The 15,359-nt window shown below is 42.5% G+C and overlaps 1 protein-coding gene across 6 annotated transcripts in view; it reads left to right on the forward strand.

The window, feature by feature from the left end:
* The first annotated feature begins 1,651 nt into the window (after window positions 1-1,651).
* BAIAP2L1 (BAR/IMD domain containing adaptor protein 2 like 1) overlaps window positions 1,652-15,359 on the forward strand; it is an 86,997-nt gene continuing 73,289 nt past the window's right edge. For 4 of the 6 annotated variants that reach the window (XM_049111140.1, XM_049111141.1, XM_025426205.3 and 1 more), the window contains exon 1: window positions 1,652-2,003. In XM_049111140.1, the coding sequence (XP_048967097.1) occupies window positions 1,953-2,003 (51 nt within the window). In that variant the 5' untranslated portion in view covers window positions 1,652-1,952. The remainder of the gene's footprint in view (window positions 2,004-15,359) is intronic. The other 2 variants (XM_049111143.1, XM_049111142.1) reach the window with 1 other exon arrangement.

Raw genomic sequence — 15,359 nt, forward strand, 5'->3', positions numbered from 1 at the left:
TATTTCCATAAAGGAAAGTTAAATAAGACTGAGTATCTGTTTGCCAATTTGCATACAGTTATGAACCTGGTCCTTTGGTCAAATTTCAACCTTGGCAATCAAATCAGGCCATCTGAAATACTTGCTACTTTTATGATGGCTTGTAAATCTCTCTTTTCTGACTCTGAACTACACCGCTGAGCTGTGGGGTGTTAAAGGTTAAGCCTCTGCTGTCTTTCTAGCTCCTGGGTTGACTGACTTTTGCAGCAGAGAGTGAAATGACCCCGTTCATCAGAAGGCACAGAGGTTAGTGCTAAGACAAAAGGTGAACTGCAAAGTTAAGACACGGATTTTCAAGCTTAAATGAAAACCAGCAGACATACTTGGAGAGCCTAATACATATTGGTGGTAATTATAAGGTCATGAGTTCATCTCAATATGGCAAATGAAACCTACCTGGCAAATCTTAGGAGTCAAATGCTAGAAATCTGTTAAGGAAAGAGGCAGCTGCTTCCACTGCCTGCAACCTAGGGCTGATGTGTTGTTTCCCCCAATATCCAAGAATATATCATCTTTTAATTCCCAAGCATGATGTTTTATAACTTGCAAAACCTGATAACATTGTCCCAGAGTCCAAGGGGTTATTTCTAAGTCCAGCTGCATCTCTTTCTCCTAGTTCTCATCCCCACCACACACTGCCTCCTTTGTGTACATTTCCAATTGCACTTTATCACAAGAGCGGGTTAGAAGCCTCATATCCTGACAGTTCATAAAATATGCAATTGCACCCAAATGAAAAAATTCAAAAACCAGAAGACCTCCTTGTTGGGAGGATGTCTCAGATATCAAGCCGTGGTTCCTGCTGGGAGAAGCCTGTTCTTCTGGATCCTCGGGGTTTGGGCTGGGGCTGGGGCGCCGACGGATTAGGGAGCCTCAGGACCCACGCACCTGCTCACACTGAGCGCCCCAAGGAAGAGTTACCTCCACAACAGGTCAGCTCATCACGGTTTCTTAAATCTAGTAAGGATCTCGTGAAGAGCACAGCTGTACTGCACTGAGTTAAAGCTCACTCTTAATGCAAAGTTTAAAAACGCCCTGCAGTTTCTGCAACCAGATCTCGGCATTTATTAAGTTTCTAATACATCGGGAGCCTCCAAAACTACAGGTGGCAGCCCTTTCCTCCGTCTCTGAGAGCCCATGCCCTGGTATCTCTCCGATCTTTGGCGTCAGCGAGTGAGGTGCTCAGGACGAGGGTCAAGCAGGGAAATTGATACAACCGGGAGAAGTGGCTCCCTCTTCTCGCAGCCCCCAAAAGACAGCACTGAGGGGCACCCGGGGAAAACATGGGTCTCGGGGCCTCACCGCTCCCCGTGCGGGCTCTGTCCAAGAAGAACAGCATCGCGAGGTACCGACGCCTCGCGGGACCCGAGGCCGAGGCGCTGCGTCACCGGAGCTCTCTGACCGCCGCAAAAGGGCGAGGGGTGGCCGCCCCGCTTCGGGCGCCTCAGGTGGGGACGCCCCGCCCATTCGGCCGCGCTCGCCTCCGCCCCGCCCACCCCGGCTCGCTGCCCCGCCCACCCCGGCTCGGCCCGCCTTCTCCCCGCCCGCCCCGGCTTGTCGGCCGCGCCCACCCCGCGCTCCTCAGGTGGGGCCGCCCCGCCCACCCCGGCCCCGCCCGCCCGGCGCGCCTCAGGTGGGGCCGCTCCGCCCGCCGCGCTCGCCCAGCCGCGTCAGGCCGCTTCTCCTCAGTTCCTCACGGGCGGCGGCGGCGGCGGCGGCGGCGGCGGCGCCGCTACAAGTTTTGACATTTTGGCGGCGGAGGAGCGCGGCGGCACTTCGGCGCCGACGGCTGTGGCAGTAGCCGACCCTCGAGGGCCCTTCAGCCGCGCCCCGGCGCTCCCGCCTCCCAGGCTTCGGGCGGCCACGAGGCCCGGCCGCGTCCTCCCGCGTTGGCTCGCCGGGCGGCTGCAGCCATGTCGCGGGGGCCGGAGGAGGTGAACCGGCTCACGGAGAGCACCTACCGGGTAAGCGAGCTCAGCACGGCCGGGGGTGCGGGGAGGCCGGGGCCCATGGAAGTCGGGGGGCTCGGGGAGGCCCGGGCCGGCTCGCGGTCGTCGCCGGGGGGGAGGCAGGGACGAGGGGGGACTTCCCGCGGGAACACCCTCCCCGCCCCCTTCCCGGCGCTGGAGACGCCCTCCTGCACTCACCGCGCCGCGGGACGGGTAGAGGGGCGGGGGACGGCGGAGGCGGGAGGGGTCTGCCCGGTGCCTGGGGGCCGCGGCCCGCTGCCCCGCTGCCCCGCTTCCCCTCCGGGTGCGAGTCGCGCCGGCGCGGCCGCCGCGGCCGAGCTGCCCGGGACGCGAGAGCAGCGTCGGGGTCCGGCGGCGGGGTTCTGGCCGCGCCGGGGGCGCCTCTGGGGGGCGCCGCGGGCTCCCGCCGTCCGCTCCCGCCGCGACCTGACGAGATCCACCTAACCTTCAGGAACGCCTTGACGGTCACTCTTCTGAACTTGCGTTCCTCGCGGAAGAGCGTTTTTTCCCCAGAAACAGACACAGATTTAGGATTAGTGGCCAGCGAAGTACTTGTAAATGAATTCCAGTTGAAATAAGATACGTGTTTAATCATCTGCAAAACGACTTTGGTTTTAATTCGGCGTCGGCTCGTCGAACACAACTTCTCCAAATTGCAGCCATTTTTAATGCCCGCAGTGTGGTCACTTTTATAGATTTTATTTTTAAGCCCTCGTGCAAGGTCTGCGTGAATTCCTGAAATCAGAGAGGTTTATTGCCTGTTGTAGGATAAGAATAAGGAAAAGCTTGAAAGTACACGCGTAATCTATCCTTTGAGTTCAAAATATTGATTCCCTTCATCGGAAATCAGGCACAAATAGGCAACGTGAATTATACTTCTTGGATAGATATGGTATCCATAGTTGACACAGCATTTTTGGTCTCTAAGTGACTGTATTGTCTTAATAGAGGGCAATTTTTAGAATTCCCAGAAATTGGAATGTTAGGATTTTACATCTGTATTGAGTTTGTTAATATTTTAAATGATTTCTGAAGATGGTTGGGGTTGACAGTGTGTAAATAAAACATTTTTAGACTTGGGGGAATTGGAGCTACTCTGATAACTGTCAGTTAAGGAAAGTATGCAGTTGAGGAACGCAGATCATTGCAGATTTCAGGCAGTCTAAATATCCAGTGGGGCACAAAACCACGTGAACACCAAAGTTGCCTCCAAGAAGACAGGCGCATCTATCTTTGAATCTAGGATGATAGATCAATTTGAGACAAGCAATCAGATGCTCTGAAGTAACTTTTGCTCCCCCCCCCCCTTCCCACTTCTTCCTTTCACTTTTAACAATGACTCAGTGGAGGGGCTGTACCCAAGTGATTTGTAGTGCCACAAGTGCCAACCCCAAAGAACTGGGGCAGGATGCAAAACGTATGGATTTCACAGTTTGAGTTATACATATTTATAGACAACAGGCAGTGTAGGTCATTTTTATGGTTTGAGAAGTTATACACTGAACATTAGAGACCAGTTACTGCTCTCCATTCCCAGGTGTCTTAAAACATATTAAAAGCTCACAAATGTGGGACACCTGGGTGGCTCAGTGGTTGAGCATCTGCCTTTGGCTCAGGGCGTGATCTCGGAACCCGGATGGAGTCCCACGTTGGGCTCCCTGTGGGGAGCCTGCTTCTCCCTCTGCCTACCTCTCTTCCTCCCTCTCTGTGTCTCTCATGAATCAAAATTTTTTTTAAAAAAATCTTTAAAAGCTCACAAATGTTTATTGATAAAGTTTAATCACCATTTTTTCATTCACGTTTTGGGAACATGTTTTTTTATGTTGAGTGACGATAAAAGAATTTACAGCTCCAGACAGCAAGTATATATATATAGTCTACGAAGTGAATACTGCTGGCTCATGTTTTGGCTATGATGGAAATGCATAGTGAAATTTTACATTTGCAGATCTGATTGAAATCCTGAAATCCTTCACCACCACCTCATTGAGTTCTTCCCCACCCCACCCCCCTGACAACCAAAGCTAAAAACAATTTAAGCTTAATGTTGTAAACTCACAGTGTGATGAGTCTAGTTATTTAATTAAATTAATTCATTTTATTTTTAGAGAGGGAGGGAGGAGGATGGAGGGGAAAAGGGAAAGAGAATCTTAAGCAGCTTCCATGTCTAGCACGCAGCCTGGATGCCAGGGCTCAATCTCAGGACCCTGAGTTCATGACCTGAGCAGAAATCAAGAGTTGGATGCTTAACTGACTGAATCTAATTTTTTTTTTTAAGCGATTTCCTTTATGTTACCTAACAGTCTACAGTGTTTTGCTAATAGAAATATAAGCAGGTGTGTTGACAAAAGCACCTGCAAATGAGATTTAATGACTTGCTAGTATGGATTTTAGATTTTTTTTTTTTTAATACTCAAATTTCTCCAACTTTGAAATAAAGGAATAAATTCTTTGGGGAAAAGTAGGGGATTATAAAGTGTAATTCTCTGTATGCAGTATCAAATATCTTTCAGTATTTATTTACACATTTGCTGAGTTTTCTAAAATGTGTACTTAGACAAATGACTACTAGAGACCCATACTGAATCCCAGGAGGATGTGTGTTTTATGGCTTCATAAACAAATGGTATGATAATAAGCCCCAAAATGTCAAGTAATGTTACTGTTGCTAATTAGAGTTCAGCCAAAGATTCCTCCCCATATCCACATAGTATGCCCATAATTTGCCCTCAATGCTTACTTGTGATTTTGCATGGTTTTCTGATGAGTACATGCTTTAGTGGTATGAGGAAGAAGTAAAGTTCAAAAAAACCTTTAATTAAGAGTAACCACAACCTTCCTAGAACTTACAACTGCTAAAGTCTTAGGAAGTTGAGGACAGATGAGTATGAGGTCATCTATACCTATTTTACTTTTGCTAAGCAGCTGCGAAGAGGAAAAATGTCACTTAAAAAGGAGGGAGAAAAGGGCACATAAGTCTTTGTTTATTTTTTTTTATTTTTTATTTTTTTTAAAGATTTTATTTATTTATTCATGATAGTCACAGAGAGAGAGAGAGAGGCAGAGACACAGGCAGAGGGAGAAGCAGGCTCCATGCACCGGGAGCCCGATGTGGGATTCGATCCTGGGTCTCCAGGATTGCGCCCTGGGCCAAAGGCAGGCGCCAAACCGCTGCGCCACCCAGGGATCCCAAGTCTTTGTTTAAATGTCATCTTCTCAGAGAGGTCTGCTCAAACAACTCTTCAAAATTGTAGACAACACCATCCATCTCCCAGTCCCACCCAACTTTACCTTTCCTGTGTAGTGCTTAGGACATTTTACATGAACATTCATTTATCTCTCATCCCTCTCCAACTAGAATATTAGCTCCCAAAGGAAAAGAGCTTGGCTTTGTTATATTCTGAACAGTTACTGGGCATGTAGTAGGTGTGCGGGTTTGTTGATTATGTGAACATTTATTTGATTTATTTAGTAAATACCTAGGCTATTACTTGATACTTTACATAGAGCATTTGTTTCATTCTAGTTATACATCAACCCTGGAGGTGGATGTGGATTTTGTTACTTTTGAGAAACTGAGGCCCAAAAGTCTAGGAGGGACCAGTATCCACATGCTTTTTACCCTGCCAGCTTCCATCCCTCTCCTTTTTGAAAAGTAGTTTAGTCTCTAGTGAGCAACAAATTCACAAATCAAATGCCTTTTCATAATTTGGTGATCTAAGATGTCAGGATTTTCTGCCATTTTGTCCACCATCTTTGTTTTGAACAAAAATTTGTTTAATAAAAAAATGAGGTACTTTTGTTCTTTAATCGGGTCAAGCAAGCATCTCAGCATGTATACTGGGTTTTGTTTTTTTAATGGTTCTTTATTTTCTGGACTTGGATTTAATTGGAGATGTGGAAGTGAAAGTCCCTACCTAGTTGTCTTCCAGTGTGGACTGTGGTATACAGGTCCAGCTTGTGAAGGTTTCAGTTGTCTTGTGTGTTTATTGCAATAGCTGTATACACTATTTGATCGCTTCATCTGTTCCCAGAACACTACTTTCTTCAGGTATGCTGAAGATAAAATGGGATTTGCAAAGGCCCAGACATTGCTCTTGGCTCCATGATGACCATAAAAGGGGACAGTAAGAATCAGGTGCCAGTAGCAGCAGCAGAAAGAGTTGCCAGGTATCAAATATTAAACTAAACAGCCCCGTATTGTAGCTTTTTGTCTGGTAAAATGAAAATAGAAAGACAAACAATGGTTGTCTTTTTCTGTCATACATTTTTTCCTGATTGGAAAGAGGTTTTAGAACTATGATAACATTATTACTATGTAGACAGAGCAATGTCCTTTATTATGAAGCTTGGGAGGCTGGGAACACTTGGCCAGGTGATACCATTTATAAGTTTCAGGTTGCTTTTGAGTTTACATTTGTTACATTATTCCAGTAATGGGCATTAATTCTTGCCTGGCACTTCCGTTATAATGAGCCACAGGCAGACCTGCAGGGGAAACCTAATGTGCATGGAATTCCAACAAATTGGATTTTTGTTTTTCATCAGCATTCCACACAGCTATTTATTCTGTAGTTCAAAAGTAAAAATTATTATAAAAGCTACAGAAACATTAACTTATCTGTTGACATTTGCAAGTAAATTTTATTTCTTAAACATTTTATTGAATTATACATTTTGAAAGGTGTGCTTTGGTGTATATAGCTCACAAAATCCTCTCTAACTAAAAAAAACAAAAACAAAAACAACCCAAAAACCCAAAATCATCTCTAACTGAACACATGTGTATAACCAACATCCAGATCAAGATACAAACCATGACCAAGCCCTCCTGAAGTCCCTTTTATGCCCCCTTCCAGTCACTGTGCTTCCTCCAGGATAACTACTCTCTTTAACGTCCAACAGCACTGATTAGTTTGGCCCATGTCATCTGACGTCTTTCACCCAATGTGTTTGTAAGATATACCCCTGTTGGAGTAATTGTAGTTCATTCTTATTACTGTGTAGTGTTGTACTAGGCAAATATATCACCATTTATCTATTCTCGTGAGAGGCTTTCAGATTGTTTTCAGACTACTCCAGGATATTGTGAATAGTGCTGCTATGAACGTTCTAGTACATGCCTGATGGGCATAGGCCCTCATTTTTCATGGGTATATGCATACATGGGAGTGGAATTGTTGGGTTATAAAGTATTTGAGTATTTAGCAGTTTTCCAAAATAGTTGTACCAGAGTTCCAATAGCTCATTCTTGGCAACAGCTGATAATTTCTTTCCTTTTACTTTCAGTGTGAATATTCACAAAAATTTTGGAAATTTTCTAGTATCAGAAAAATACAGTTTGAGTGTATGCAAATAAGATTTTAAAATTCAAAACAAAACTGCCCCAGGTTTGCTGGTTGGATGCCTGCAGTGCAATCTGCTGAAGGCTGACTCCCTAAGGGGTACTTCCGGTCAGAAAGTAGAACCTAGAACCTAGGGAATGTGGGTCTGAGAGAGGCCATTCAGCTGTGGTATTCAGTAAAGTAAAACAAATTTAAGTTTAGTAGGCTCTAAAACTATTGTAGTTGAACACATCAAAAGGTTTTATTGCATAAGGGGTTTTCAAGGCATAGAAGAGCCATGTTTTAACAAATGAATGCTGGGGCAGGGGTGCAGAGTTACAGTTAATTGAATTTTCTTGTTCATTTGAGTATTAAAGCACCTTTCCCTTTCTTTCTGCTTGACTTCTCTTGAAAATGTACTTACTTTACTATTATGGGCTTAATAGACTAGTTTTTTAAAAAGAATTTCAGTGAGTTACAGTTAAGAGGCTTCAAGACTAATAGTACTTTCTGAAGGAAATGACCATTTTAATTTGGGTCTTTTCCCCCACTTACATTGTACATGCTGGAGAACAAATCCCCCAAATCCTGCTTCTCAGCATTTCCCACATTCATATTATATGTTTTTTTTTAATTTTTATTTATTTATGATAGTCACAGAGAGAGAGAGAGAGAGAGAGGCAGAGACACAGGCAGAGGGAGAAGCAGGCTCCATGCACGGGGAGCCCGACATGGGATTCGATCTCGGGTCTCTAGGATCGCGCCCTGAGCCAAAGGCAGGCGCCAAACCGCTGCGCCACCCAGGGATCCCCATATTATATGTTTTTTATGTGTGTGTTGGTTTTAATCTCTGAGGCTTTTTAAACTGTATTTTTCTGATACTAGAAAATTATTCACAAAAATTGTGGAATTCACACTGAAAGTAAGTCATCTGGATCTCACAATCCAGAGAGAACAATATTAACTCTTACTGTCACACTTTGTGATAGTTTTTAGTCCATCTGTCTGTGTCAGTCAGTAATCTGTGCCTCATCAGCTTGCTGACTCCACAGTATTCCGTTCTTTATCAACAATTTATTGATCCAGTCCCCTTTTACCGGACATAAGATCGCTGCCAGCACTTTGCTATTAAAGCACTGTACCAAACATCATTGTAAGTAAAGCTTTGCATAAATCCGGGATGTTTTCTTTAAGCTCAATGCCCAGAAGGGAGTTGTGGGTCAAAGGGTAGGTGCAATTTAAAGCATATTTGCTACACATTGCAAAATGCCCTCTGGAAAACATGCCCCAAATTATACTTAATCTGATTCTGTGAGAATGTACCTTTCTTGAACCCCAACCAATTAAGTAGGTCTTTCAAAGCCACTTCCTTTTTTATAACCTATACAGGGTTTTTTGTTCTTGTTTTTTTAGTAAAACATGTATAGCTATAATGTATAATAGCATGTGAACATTGACCAGGATGATACCTGAGATTCCACATCTTCTGCTATTGAGTATAACTTCCCCCATAAACTTTGTACTTAGAGATGTGTACAGAATAATTATAGCTCTGTGGTTCTTGAGGCCTGTGTATTTTCTTATTTTCCTCAGCCTTGATTTTATACTTCAGACCTTGAGTCTGTCTTTCTGGTTTATTATTATTTTAGAGACTGTGTTCTGGTTTTAATAGCTGCCTCACATCCTTATGGATACAGGTGAGATTTATGTAAATGAGATAAAAAGTTGCTGGTTCCTTTCTCATTCAAAAATAAATGAAAAATATTACCAGGAGGTGTTCCCAATCCAAGGAACAAAACAAATGAGCACTTCTCAGAGATCTGATTGCTCCCAGCCTTTTAGAGCTACCTGTGCTTTAAGGAGAGCAGCCTAGGGGTAAAGATGCCCTCAGGTTTATTGCTTAAACTATTTATATGGTGCTTTGGAGGTTTAAAAGTCCCTAAACAAGAGCAATTTCTTCACTAAAAATACCCAAGTATAGCAGAGGTTAAACTATAGGGCAGGGGGAAGGAGACTTACTTGTCACTTTTATTCTGCCTTCTAGAGTGTTTACATTTTCTTTTGTAAGTGGATTACTTTTATAATTTTAAGCTTTTAAAAAAGAAATTGATGTACCATTTTAATGGGTAAGAAGTTTTGAAAACTAAGCTAAAATGTGCCATTTTCTGACCTTTCAAAGATAAACCTAAAGTCTCACTGTTTTTCTCTTAATTACTGCTTATTGGAGTACATCTTTAACATTTACTAACCTGAGACTGAATGCAGCAGAAGAGAATGCAACAAAACCGAGAACCCTGAAATTCCAGTTCTTATAGCTATCTTTTAAGAGTCTTTTTCTGATGTTATAAGCAGCTGATCCTTTTAGATGCAACTGTATACTTGAAAGGTATAAAAGCAGTAATAACAAGGACAAGAAAAGGTACAAAAGTAGTAATAACTTGTCAGAGGTAAGTAAGGATAAAAGTTCAGATGATTAGAACACATAAACATGTCTAGAATAATAAACATGGAAAAGGTTGGAGTTGGGGGTCAGAACAGATCTCAGATGATGTATCTGGCTACCAGCCACTCTAAGTGCTTCTCTTTGGCCTTGAGGCTGGAGCAGCCCCATCCTGAGTTAGGAGAAGGGAAGCCTCTGCCTGTGTGGAGGGAGACTGCAGGAGACAACCCTGGTCATCTTCGTATTCTTATCAGGTACAGATGCATGAGACCTAAGCTCACTGACCAATCTGTTACTGGGCACAGAAACTCAAATGGTAAAGGAAAACCGGGAAAATCACAATGATAATTCCTTTTACTTAAGTGCTTTTATATGTATATATGTCATCTATGTATATATAAATATATATAAAAAGATAAATATATATATGTTAAAATTAAGCTCTATGCCTACATGGGGCCTGAACTCATAACTCTGAAATCAAGAGTCACACACTCTACCAACTGAGAGTCAGCTGGTGCCCCTATCTGTGTGGGTTTGTTTGTTTTAATAAAACTTGAATGGTTTTAATTGATCAAATGGTATATTTTGTCATGGGCTTCATCTTAACGCTCAGAGCAGCTTGGTGCAGGACATCAACATTTCTAAATGTATAAACATGTAAACACATTTAAAATATGCAAAACGTTCTTACAGGACACTCAGTCCAATTGTTAAACTCTTTGAGAAGACTGCTTATGCAGCTAACCAGTCCATTCTTTTGTCTTATCCCAGATTTTTGTATGTACTTAAAGTCATATTCCTCCATTTGACCTTGTGCTTCAATTTTCTCATCTGTACTTAAAGATAGTAGTATCTACCTCTGGTTATTGTGAAGATTGAACACTATAATACATGAAAGCTCTTAGTGTGTTAATTGTTAGCAGAAGCATGTGTTTACTGGAGTGTAGCCACCATAAGAGCATTGATTTTCATCTATTTTGCTTACTGCTTATCCCCAGTATCTAGTAGACTGACTGCCATAGAGGCAGCACTGAGTAAATATTTGATAAAAGAATAGTGTTGATATTATTGGTACACATTTTTCTGTCAATGAGCTATACACTTCTTGAGGGTTTTTTTTTTTTTTTTTGAATCCCTCAATTCTGTGCACAGAACTCAGAAAAATTTGTTGAATACGGAAGATCTATGTTTATCACACAGTTGTAGCTAAAATCCTCACCTTGGTGGCCAGGGGGACTGAGCTAGCACTGGTAGTAATAGCTATGATGTTCTGAGCACCTGTTACAGATGTGCCAGTTTTCCTATGTACCACATTTGTGCCAAGCACTATGATCACCACTAGGAACCACACTGGAGAAGAAAACAGTCTGTGCTTTTCTAGAGTTTATGTCTTATGACAGGACAAAAATGCCAAAGTTTTCATCTGTCCAGCATTTCCCTTCCTCCTTGGCTTGCCCAATATTGCGTTATGTTTCCTTGCTTCTTCCCCACCCTCTCTCCCAGGGATCCAGTCTTTATCAATTTAGTTCTTTGGACTTTATTTTATTGGAAGAAAGGGAGAAAATAAATGCATGTGCAGGTTAAGTTCAAGAGGAGTTTTTAAGGCAGGTTGTAAGAAGTCTTTGGAAAGTTGGGTATAAATAAGAGAATTAGATGAGAAACAAAAAAAAAAGTTTTGATTCCTCTCACTGGTATCTGAGAACTACATGTAATGAACTGAAAGTATTTTTAAATTATGTTTTTGAACAGTATTTTTCAGATTGCAAGGGCTGCAGGCTTAAGATTTATTTTAAGCAAGCACCCCGGTGAGTTGGGGGAGGGGCAGAGGGAAGGAATCCCAAGCGGACTCCTCATTGAGCAGCATTGAGCACAGAGCATCGTGCTGGGTTCAATCCCTCAACTCAGACCATGACCTGAGCTGAAATCAAGAGTCAGATTCTGGACACTTCACTGAGCCACACAGGTGTCCCAGGGCTGCAATTTTAATGCAGAACAGAATAACCCATCTTACAGGGCCTGGGTGAGGGAAGTTCAACTAGAATTATTTGAGATATGATGTAAGAATAGCATTTGGAACTAAAAAGAGAATGTTATTTGCTGTATGAAATCATCAGTACTTTGATCTAGTAAAGTTCCTGTTGCATACTTAAGGGCTTTCTAAACAAATGCAACTCAGCACTTGAGAATGCTTTCCTGTAAATTCGTTGCTTGCTTTTTATTCCATGACACACCTTTTAAAAACAATAAGTAGGCAGGTAAGAACGCTCAACCAAATAGTCTAGTGTGCTCTATAGCCTTCAAAGTATATATCTGTTGACAGCTATTTTAAACCCAGTAACTTGGGCAGCCCGGGTGGCTCAGTGGTTTAGCGCTGCCTTCCGCCCAGGGCCTGATCCTGGAGACCTGGGATCAAGTCCCACGTCGGGCTCCCTGCATGGAGCCTGCTTCTCCCTCTGCCTGTGTCTCTGCCTCTCTTTCTTTCTCTCTGTGTATCTCATAAATAAATAAATATCTTTAAAAAAATTTTTAAAAGACAGTAACTTAATCATTGCTGTTTCCTTAATAGATACTAATTTGTGATAAAATTATGTATTTCTGATATATAATATTAAAGATATTTGCATTTATTTTTAACATGTCAATCTGAATTGCCTTTTTTTTAAATACCTGTCTCCCTATTTTTTTTAAAGATTTTATTTTTTGACAGAGAGGAAAGCACGTGGGTGTGCACACAAGCAGGGGGAGTGGCAGGCAGAGGAAGAGGGAGAAGCAGACTTTCCATGGAGCAGGGGGCCTGATGCAGGATTCTGTCCCAGGACTCTGAGCTATCTTATACCTGAGCTATAAAGGCAGATGCTTAACCAACCGAGCTACCCAGGCGCCCCCTGTTTCCCTGTTAGACTATGCATTTACAAGAGCTAGAATACTTTCCTCATTCATCTTTGTGTTCTGTATGTCCAGCATAGGACAGGGTTCACTTCATTGTAGGTATATAAAAAAGATTGAACACATACATATATAGTAGTTTCAAAGGCCCAAACATGAGAAGACTTTATAGTTAGTGGAATGAAACCTAAATACATGTTGTATAAACTTGCCATACTACCCTTCTTACTCCCCACCCATAGGAGATACTAGAAGAGAGGCCCATTTTCAGATTCTGATTGAGAGTTATGTAATTGTCATCTTGGTACTGTAGCTATGGGGGGAATTATGTTTCCATTCTTAAAAATGGGAACCTGCACCTCTGTGAACCAAGCAGAAAAAAGAAAACTGATGTCTTCATAATTGGAATTTCAAGAAGTGATTTTTTTTCTTCATTCTCCCAGGTATTACTCCCTCTGAAGTGCAAGGTCCAGAAGTTACTTCAATTCTGGGGTAGGGTCCCCAAATACTTTGTCCCATTAAGGCCAGGGTGGGCCAGACATAGTTATAGTGTCTGATAGCTTGCTAATTGCTAAGGTTAGGAACGCCTGTTTTCAGCCCCAAAAGGTAGCTTCACCCTGCCATGAAAATCTATAACTTAGTCGTGTTCTATATAGCACCTGGACATTAGACCCAGTATAAAAGTGTGCATTTAAACTATAAGGGAAAGTGGTTTCAAGTCCAGGATCGAGTCCCACATCGGGCTCCCTGCATGGAGCCTGCTTCTCTCTCTGCCTGTGTCTCTGCCTCTCTCTTTGTGTCTCTTATGAATCAATCAATAAAATCTTAAAATCTACAGACAAATGTAAAACTTTTGTCTAGTATTTAAAGTAGAATGATACTTTGTACTATTGAACAGGATTCAGGCCATGACTTTTTCTTCCAGTTACTTTATCAAGGATGGTCATGAACTCAGATTGTGACATGTTTCTCCCTCCCCAATCAAAACAAAACAATTGAGTACCTAGATTCTTATACTAATTTACTGAGTGGGATAGCTCTGGGACTGAATTCTCTTGATTGGTTTGATAATTTCATCCAAAAGGCTTGAACAGTTACAAGAACATACTTCTTTTCTCCTGCCAGTATGGGATCTTTTTAAGCATCTTAACTGCTTTTATTTTTTTTTTTTAAGATTTTATTTATTTATTCATGAGAATACACACAGCGCAGAGAGTCAGAGACACAGAAGGAGAAGCAGGCTCCATGCAGGGAACCTGATGTGGGACTCCATCCCAGGTCTCCAGGATCATGCCCTGGGCTGAAGGCGGTGCTAAACCACTGAGCCACTGGGGCCACCCTCTTAACTGCTTTTGCGTCTACAATTCTTGCTGCCTAAATGAGGAGAGAATAGAGAAAGTGGAGTTTGTGAAAGAAGTCTTTCTTTGAACAGTGAAATAAAAGGTCATGGAAATGTTATTGCTTCTGGTAATGTATCTTAAGAGGTAGCAATACATAATTTTCTGGATGATTACACTGGGTCTCATCACTCAGTTGGTTCTTAAGGAGCTCATGATCTAATAGGTGCTCTCAGAACCTTTGGAGAACATTCTTCCAAGAGAAGCTAAGCCCAAAGAGATGGCCCTGTGCTTTGCTGATCACTGGCCCAGCAGCTTCTCTTGCTCAGGTCATGTTGCAAGGGATGGAGCCATGTAACCCTGAGGGTGTCGTGGCTTCATTTCTGGCATGCCTTTTGCACTCTGAAGAACCACTTTTGCAGAAATAATTACTTATGGAACACCAGAGGGGCTCAGTCAGTTAAGCATCTGCCTTCGGGTCAGGTCATAATCTCATGGTCTGGGATCCTGGTCATCGGTGAGTCTGCTGTTCCCTCTGCCTACCCCCCTCCACCCACCCCCCAGCTTGTGTGTGTGTGTGTGTGAGTGTGTGCACGCACACACACAGTCTCTCAAATCTAAAAAACAAACAAAAAAACTTATAAACCAAAGCCTGGATGTGAGGGGGAGAGTGGAAAGGAAGAATGTAGGCAAAACAATGTCTAAGTCATAGAAACTTTTATGGAGAATTTTATCTGTGAGCTAAAGATTTCCAATGAAATTACCCTTACTGAAGGACACAGAAAGGATTTTTTTTTTTTTTTGCCTGGAGAGACATTTGCCAAACTCCTTCCCCAATGATAGCTGGAAAGACAGCTGCTAATCCAGCAGGAGATTTGCCTCAAAATAGCTGGGTTATCTTTTTCTACTAATGGATCTAATTGATTTTCACTCTAGGAGGAGAAGTTCCTGCTAACAGGTACATGGGCATAAATGATTGCAGACCAGTAGGAGTTTTCTGTATGGTCTTGGACCAGCGTTCACAAAGTACAGTGGATGGCCTGCATCTCTGGCTCTTTGTGGGCAGGCTAGTTAGAACGAACCAAGGAATGAACAAAGACACATAGCTTTGTGACATTCCATAGCATTAAGGATTTAAAGCCTGAGCCTTTAGCAGCCTGGAACGTTAAGGAGAGTCAAGGGTTTTTGTTACTGCTATTTTCCTTTAAAAAACAAAAACAAAAAAAAAGGCTTAATTGAAGTGTAATTCATTAAAAATCACTCACTATAAGTGTACAATTCAGTGGGGTGTTGTGGTTTTTTTTTTTTTTTTTTAAGTAAAAGGAACAGAATTGTACAACCATCGCCACAATCCAATTTT

This window comes from Canis lupus, chromosome 6 (assembly GCF_003254725.2).
Source record: "Canis lupus dingo isolate Sandy chromosome 6, ASM325472v2, whole genome shotgun sequence".
Lineage (NCBI taxonomy): Eukaryota > Metazoa > Chordata > Mammalia > Carnivora > Canidae > Canis > Canis lupus.